This window comes from Hemicordylus capensis, chromosome 6 (genome assembly GCF_027244095.1).
Source record: "Hemicordylus capensis ecotype Gifberg chromosome 6, rHemCap1.1.pri, whole genome shotgun sequence".
NCBI classification, from domain to species: Eukaryota; Metazoa; Chordata; class Lepidosauria; order Squamata; family Cordylidae; genus Hemicordylus; species Hemicordylus capensis.
Window position 1 is genome coordinate 70,665,360 of NC_069662.1, and position 7,994 is coordinate 70,673,353.

Here is a 7,994-nt window from a genome sequence, read left to right on the forward strand (position 1 = left end):
TGCTGTAGCAAATTTGGTTCAAATCGGTTAGTCAGTTCACTTGCGCCTCAAATGTTTACATGTCCACCATCTTGAATTGGGGTGGATGACATCATCACAAACTACACCATTGTGGTGTCCCTACAGCTGTACCTGATTTAGTTTATATTGATCCAGGCATTGAGATGTTGATAGGGACACACATACAGTACACATACACAGATACACACACACACAATGCCTGGTAATCTCAAAAGCTTACTTTCCTTAAGGAAAGTAGGCTAAGAATATACAAGGACAAAATTTTTATTGGAGTGGTACTGCCCTCTAGTGTTCCAAAAGACATATTGAATATCCAGAGGAAAGAGAACTCACGGGTTTTTTTCTTCTTCTTCAAGGAAGGCTACAAACTCACACCCTTTGTACTCCAGTCGGACATCCACGATTCATATGAAAGTATGTTCTCTATATGAAAAATGCTCATGGTTAAACTTAGGGTTACTCTATACATCCAGCTCTCTCACGGTGATGATAGGTCCAGATGATGTCTCACTGTGCTTTTCCACCTCTCACTGGTACCATCTTGGGCACTTCACAAATACTACCTGTTCTATTTAGACTTTCCTTACCAGGACTGGGTGTCCTATTAAGGTACTCTCCATCTGGAGAGGCAAATTATATGGTAATTGCCATGTACAACAGAGTCACCAGGAGCTTTCCCAGACAGCGACTTTACTCTGGGAGGGTGAGTGTGTGTTCACATATTGGCCAGATTAACCCCCAAGTCCGTGCAATATTTCAGAGAGCACTCCATACACAATATGGGGTTTCCCCTTCATATTGGCGCTTAGCTCGATTTATGTCCAGGGTAAAAAAAAAATCCACTTTTTGCGTCAGGTGTTTTTGGCAAATTGAAAGTTGCTGTAAAGCCGTGGTAAAGCCTGCTGTCTGCGAAAGGGCACAGATAAGGCAACATTTGGACTGGCTCCTAGATACACAGAATCTAAAACTCCTCTACTTTTCTAAACTTGTTTGCACCATTTAGAACATCTAGAGCAGTGGAGCAGGGAAAGAGTATCAAAAGTTTAAACTACCAGTGGCCCATACTAGCAAGATTCTCCAACCACCATCCAGAAATAAGCAAAGTTTTTACAATGTAGCATCAGTCCTTTTGAATGATTTTTCTCCTCTCCACTAAGGTACCAGCAGCCACTGATTTACATTGGTTAAGAGTTCTTTCTGCACTCACCCAGCCTGCCATACTCCCATGGGGTCTGGAATTGATCAGCAGATTCCCCCCCGCTTTTAGAGAAGGTGGGGATGTTATTGTTTTCTCTGTTTTCTTGTTCTAAATTTGAATGTCTTAACACATTGATAATTAAAAATCCTTGATGCTAAATAGTGGCAGAGAGACAGAAAACAGAAAGCAACATTGCTAAGAGACAGTAGGTTCAGTTCTAATTCATAATTGTTTTTAATTATGCCATGGTATTATTATACATACAAGAGCATGTCAAAAATAAAGGGAAAACAAAGAATGAAAGACATCTAAAATCATTCTGCTTTTATTTTGCAAATTCAGCACACACTGGCTGACATAAGGAAAATTACTCTGAGTAGTCCCATTAAAATTAAAGACAAATTAAGCATTGCCTCACTTGTCCTTTTAATTTCAATGGAACTACCACCTGAAGTGGCACAGCAGGGAAATGCTTGACTAACAAGCAGAAGGTTGCTGGTTCGAATCCCCACTGGCACTATATCAGTCAGCAGCAATATAGGAAGATCATCATCATCATCATCTCATACTGCGCAGGAGGAGGCAATGGTAAACCCCTCCTGTATTCTACCAAAGAAAACCACAGGGCTCTGTGGGTGCCAGGAGTCAAAATTGACTTGACAGCACACTTAACTTTACCTTACCTTCTGTCAGCCAGCGTACACAAAACCTGATGCAGATCCATTTCTCTCCCCCACCAGCCCACCAAATACTACAGGACTACAATAGTAGTCCAGCTCATTTGTGCATGGAGATAAGATCTCCCTCCAGCTTGTTTAGGAGGTTGCATAGGCCTATCCATGGAATAGGATCCATATTGTAGGGATCCTTTGCTCGTCCTCTGCTAACTGAGCAAAGAGGCACCTTTTCAAAGTGGTGATTCTCTTTATTTATCAGGGGGAGAGCAATTGGCTCTATCCATCCCCAGCACAGTACCTCCAGTGGCTGTTCCTGGTGTCTATCTTATGTTTCTTTTTTAGATTGTGAGCTCTTTGGGGACAGGGAGTCATTTTTTTAAAAAAATGTATATATTTGTAAACTGCTTTGGAGATTCTTGTTGAAAAGTGGTATATAAACATTTGTCGTATTCGTATAGAAAGGGTGAGGCTGCAAGAAAATATCACCTAATGTTGAATACCTAGACAGTTATGAAGTTGTAAGTTCAGATGAGAATCTTGCCTGTACTATGGATGGAATTCCTCCTGGATGTGAAATTCTGTAGTGGTGATCAATTCAGTATCAACATTGTGGTGTGACTTGCAAGAGAAGGACTTCAGCTTGCTGCTTCAAATAATGGGCTGCAGCCTGTTCCGAATACGAACAACAGAAGGCTTCCAGTAGATCTGTCGAGGAAGAGAAAGAAGGCTACAGCTTGCTCTTTTGCTCCAAAGTGGGTTAGGTGATGGGGAGAGGGGAGGTAAGGAGGCAGCATCTTTTTTCTTTTTGCAGGTCTCTCATGGAGGCTTGTTGAGGAAAAAGCACATTTCGGGCACGGTCAACTGGGCCTATCTAATCAAAAACAATAAACGAATGCTTGAATTTGAGAGGCATTGTTGGGTTCAGTCAGACTTCAGTTCATTTTCTGTAGAGCCATGCTGAAGCCTTCTATGGCATCTCTGAAAGACTGGAGCAGGAAGGACCCCAGTTCATTGCCTATTTCTTGTACCACTGCATCATAACTGCCAAAGAGTGGGGTCGAGGCCTTTATGTCCTCCCGCTTTGCCTGCAGTAGAATCATGTTAAGTTCCTCTGCTATACTCTCGTATTTTGAATGATCAAATTTTGAAAGCTCAGTTTCATCAATGGGGTAGCTGATATCACTTGGATAACAGTCTCTTGGAACTGGGAATTCAACATATTTCAGCCTGGAAAAATCAATGAAAATGTTGAAAAGGCATTTCAGTGCTCGAGAAGAGAGAGGATTTCCAAGGAATCGCAACTCCTCTAGTTTCCGGCAGGGGACCAAACCCAAAATCAGCATATTTACATGAATGTCTTGAATGTTGCATTCCTCAAGGGTGAGCCTCTTCAGTGTGCTGGATGAATGGTTCAGAAGTTTGAAGAAGGTGGATGGGTACAAGTCAGCCACATCATGTCCACTAATATCAAGGGCTTCCAGGTGGTTGGAATGGAGGCTATTGGCTAAGTAAGCCATGTCAGCATGGTTTAAGGAGCAGTTTGAAACATCCAGTACTTTCAGAGGGGATTTCAGGGGGCTGGAGATGAGAGTTAAATACAAAAAGAAAGTAATCAATTACAGAATTCAAGTGCATTCAGTATTTATCAAAAATACATTTGCAAACAATGGCTGCAAATCATCATTGATTTCAGTGGGACTTGTGCATGGAAAACTAGGGGCAGAATTATAACGCTGTGAACATGGACATAGAAACATAGAACTCCTGAGCTGGAAGATACCTCAAAGACTTTGAGGGAGGAGATCTGGTCTAATGAGAGGAAAGCTGGTCGTGTGGTAGCAAGTCCCCTGCTAACTGAGCAAAGAGGCACCTTTTAAAAGTAATGATTCTCTTCATTTAGCGGAGGAGAGCCATCTCCATCACAGCATCCCTCCAGTGGCTGTTGCTGGTGTTTTTTATGCTTCTTTTTAAGATTGTGAGCCCTTTGGAGACAGGGAGCCATCTTATTTATATTTATATTTATGCAAACCGCTTTGGGAACTTTTGTTGAAAAGTGGTATATAAATATACGTAGCAAGCATGAATTGTCCCCTTTGCTAAGCTGCCCTGGTTTGCATTTGAGCGGGAGACTACATGTGTGAGTACTGCAAGATATTCCCCTCAGGGGATGGGGAAGAGCATTTGCATGCTTGCATGAAGAAGGTTCAGTTCCCTCCCTGGCACCTCCAGTTAGGGCTGGGAGAGACTCCTGCCTGCAACCTTGCAGAAGCTGCTGCCAGTCTGTGTAGACCAGGCTTCCCCAAACTGCGGCCCTCCAGATGTTGCTGAACTACAACTCCCAGCATCCCTAGACACAATTTTTTGTGGTTGGGTATGCTGGGAGTTGTAGTTCAGCAACATCTGGAGGGCTGCAGTTTGGGGAAGCCTGGTGTAGACAATACTGAGCTAGATGGACCAATGGTATAAGATGGACTCGGTAGAAAGCAGCTTCCTATGTTTGGCACTGAACTAGGATCTGCTGCAATGATACCATCCTAAATTATTTAACCAATAGATTAGATTAAAGATAGTATGGCCGTGCCCACGACCATTTGGCACTGGGTTGGGGAGGGCCTGGGGGAAGGCAGGACATTGCCTACCTTCCTCCACACTATCTTTGCTGTTCCCAGGCTCCACCATGTGGTTTGCCCACCTGAGTGGTGCACAAGTGAGTGGCAAGCAGGCAGGGAGAAACAGGCTGCATTTTCCCATATCCCACAATGCAGTGCATGAGGGTGTATTTCCCCACTGCTCCTTTCGTCCAGCTCTATGGAAGCTTGGGCTGCTGGCAACCTGAGCTTTGACACAACTAAGAGGTGAGGTAGGAGAGTACACACATGCCCTCTTACCTCACTTTTAGTCTAGGTACTAAACACGGGCTACCCTGTGGAAGATCGCCAGCATTGGGACCGATCCCGGCAGTTCTCACGAGCAGCCCTACCCAGGTAGGGCAGTGCTAGCCCAGGTAAGGAGGGTTGTGAGAATGGCCTTATAGCAGCTTTACTGCAAAGAGCAAGTCCAACTAAGAAGAAGGCAACACACCATCTTCACAGTGATGCTGACTTGGAGGCCAGGGAGGAGATTCCCCCCACCCCCATATTGGGGATCACTTAAGTCTTGAATATGTGCAGTCAAGGTGCTAGGAGTTAAACTTCCATCACGTTTCCCAAGGTAAAGTCATCTTCTGTGATTTAGCAGCAAATGACACAAGCCAACATTCCATTTTTCCTTGATAAACAGACCTAGGATTGTTCCTTAGCAGAACATCACTTTGGGACCAGGTCTGACAAAATATATACTAAGCTGCAATGGGGGCAGGAGCATTAAACTCTGCTGTTGCTGTCCTATGCCCTCAGCCATGGATTCAGGAGTGTCTTTTGGGCTCAGGCACAGTGTTCCCTTTCACAGGGATTCCCAGATGTTGTTGACTACAACTCCCAGAATCCCCAAGCAAAGGCTATTGCAGCTGGGGATGCTGGGAGTTGTAGTCAACAACATCTGGGAATCCCTGTTAGAGGGAACACTGCTCAGGCATGGCAACAGTAATGATAAAAATATTAGGAATGAATAAAGGCCCTATGCATTTTGCACACTGAAGGGACTTTGTAAATGACATACAGGGAGGTTGTGCACATGACCACTTGGCTGCCGCTCTGGAGGACTGAGGGGAAGGCAGAAGCTTGGCTGCCTTCCCAAAAGATGAGCGGTGGCCATTCTTGTCTTCACCAGCAGCCATTCTTGTCTTCATGAGCTGCGGAGTGGCGAAGCCAAGATCTGGGAGTGGGAGGACTTTATTTTTATTTTTATATTTGTATCTGCTCTTCCTCCACGGAGCCCAGAGAGGTGTACATAGTTAAGTTTCTCCTCACAACAACCCTGTGAGGTAGGTTAGGCTGAGAGGGGTGACTGGCCCAGGGTGTCCCACGTCACGGGTGTGGTGGCTGCTCACATTAGAGCAGCTGCCATGCTCAGTGTAACCGCTCCTCCCGCCCCCAGCTCACTGCCGTAAATGGTGGTGGAACGGGGTGGAGTGGGGAGCTTTTTAACCCGGTGGCGATTGTTCTCATGATTGCCTGCTGAGGTTAAATGAACCTCAGGTTTGATTAACCTTGGCTAAATGCTGGGTTAAAAAGTCAGGCTAGCGGGGGCAGAAGTGCCAGGATCAGGAGTGATCCCACTACTCCACATGAGCAGCCCAACTCAGGTTGGGCTGGGCTGCTTGTGTGAATAGCCTCCGTATGTTTTCAGTGTTTCGATGTTATACACCACACCAATGCCCTTGAATAGAAACAAGGCTGAGATACTGTTGTCACATGTGAGGCACACACATTTGCAACCTTTTTAGGTGCTCGACACAATCAGGCTGCATCCACAATCTGGCTTCTGGGAGGAAGAAGTCATTGCTGTTTCTTCTTTGTCCCACCAGCCCTGGGTATAACTTGATCAGTGTCTGTCTAGCACCTAGAGAGGCTGATTAACATGACTGCATAATGCTTTCTGACTCCATTGTAAGACTCATAAAATGCAGACCTTTAGGGGCCACTGAACTGGACCCAGCTTTTGTTTTTCTTACCATCCAGCCTGAGGAAAGGTTTTGTAGAACTCAAAAGGTTTTGTGGCTTTTTGGTTAGCCCTAATAAAAGAACCTCTGGCTTTTGCACTTTTTCTTGTGGACTTGCAAGGCTACCTATAAGTTTTATTCAAAACAAGTTACCTGAGCAGTTTGCGTATCCTTCCCGTGAGTGTGGAAAATGCCAGGCTCAGCTCAGTCAGTTGGGTCATCTGGCTCAATTTTTCTCCAATTTTTGTAAGAATGGCTTCATCCTCTGGGGTGAACCTTCTCACATCGAAAGTCCTAGCCGGGAGTGTGAGTGATGTCAGCTGAGGAAAGTGGATGTTATTGAACAGCACTTGCAAATGCTCCATTTCCAACCGAACATTGTGGACCACTTCAAATTTGCGCAGCGAAGAGGGCTCTGTGAGCTTGATGATGTAGAAGAGCTTTCGCAGGGCCAGATTGTCTGCTCTGAAGCCTATGCAGCGAATTTTGAGTGGGCAATGGCATCTCATCAGCAAGGCCTGGACAACCAGTTCATAGCTTTTTTCCGTAACAAAAATATCAACGAGAACATCAATAGACATCTCAAAGACACCGGGATCAACCTGCAGCCTTTCCATATCAACAAGCAGTTCATAGCAGATTTTGGAGAGCAGCTCTGTCCTGGCCCATCGTCCCATTGTCTTCCTGCACTTGCAAAGCTGTATTTTGACATCCTTTATGCCTCTTAAATCCACTGTCCTGAGTCTCTTTGCATATGGAGATGAGCAGTTCAGCACGTAGTCTCTCAAGCCAGTTAGACAGTTCACCAGGCACACACAGCACGCTCTGCTACTCAGGTCTTCCTGATGATCTGCTGTCTTCCCCAACAGTTTCCCAATATTAAGTTCTGGCAGAGGCCAGTTTTCCACCAGGTCATGAATCACTTCACCCTGTTCGTGTAAGTAACTGGCCTTAAAAAGAAGAGGGAAAAGGTTGTGTGCCACACTGTCGAGATGGTCTCTGACAAGTTGCGCATTGGATACCAGAGCTTCGGCACTTACAAAGCGTAGTGAGTGCATTGCTGCCTTCTGATTCTTTCTGTCCCTGAGAACCTGAGGTCTCAACAGAGAGACTCTTTTGCCTTATCATTCTCTATTTTTAGCCGCAGCTGCTGCTGTGGGGAGTAGGTGAAGCGTATTTGCAAAGTGCATGCTGAACTCAAGTTGCTATTTTGGTACTAGTAGATGCCCTATTCAAAACTTAATAGGAACATTGGAAGCTGCCTTATACTGAGTCAGACCATCTAGCTCAGTATTGTCTACACAGACTGGCAGCGGCTTCTCCAAGCATACAGGCAGTGTTTTTCTCAGTGTTTTTCTTCTCTATCTTGGAGAGGCCAAGGTGCGAACTTGGAACCTTCTGCATGCAAACATGCATGTGCTCTTCCCAGAGTGGCCCCATAACTTACAGTGCTCACACATGTAGTCTCCCATTCATATGCAACCAGGGTGGACCCTGC

General features: G+C 45.2%; 1 protein-coding gene across 1 annotated transcript; it reads right to left on the minus strand.

The window, feature by feature from the left end:
* Positions 1-1,429: 1,429 nt before the first annotated feature.
* On the minus strand, positions 1,430-7,597 carry LRRC14B (leucine rich repeat containing 14B). The gene is made up of 2 exons (XM_053258980.1): positions 6,650-7,597; positions 1,430-3,474 (listed from the first exon to the last, which is right to left on the minus strand). The coding sequence occupies exons 1-2, from the start codon at positions 7,552-7,554 to the stop codon at positions 2,829-2,831; spliced, it is 1,551 nt and encodes a 516-aa protein (XP_053114955.1). The 5' UTR covers positions 7,555-7,597; the 3' UTR covers positions 1,430-2,828.
* Between the last annotated feature and the right edge of the window lie 397 nt (positions 7,598-7,994).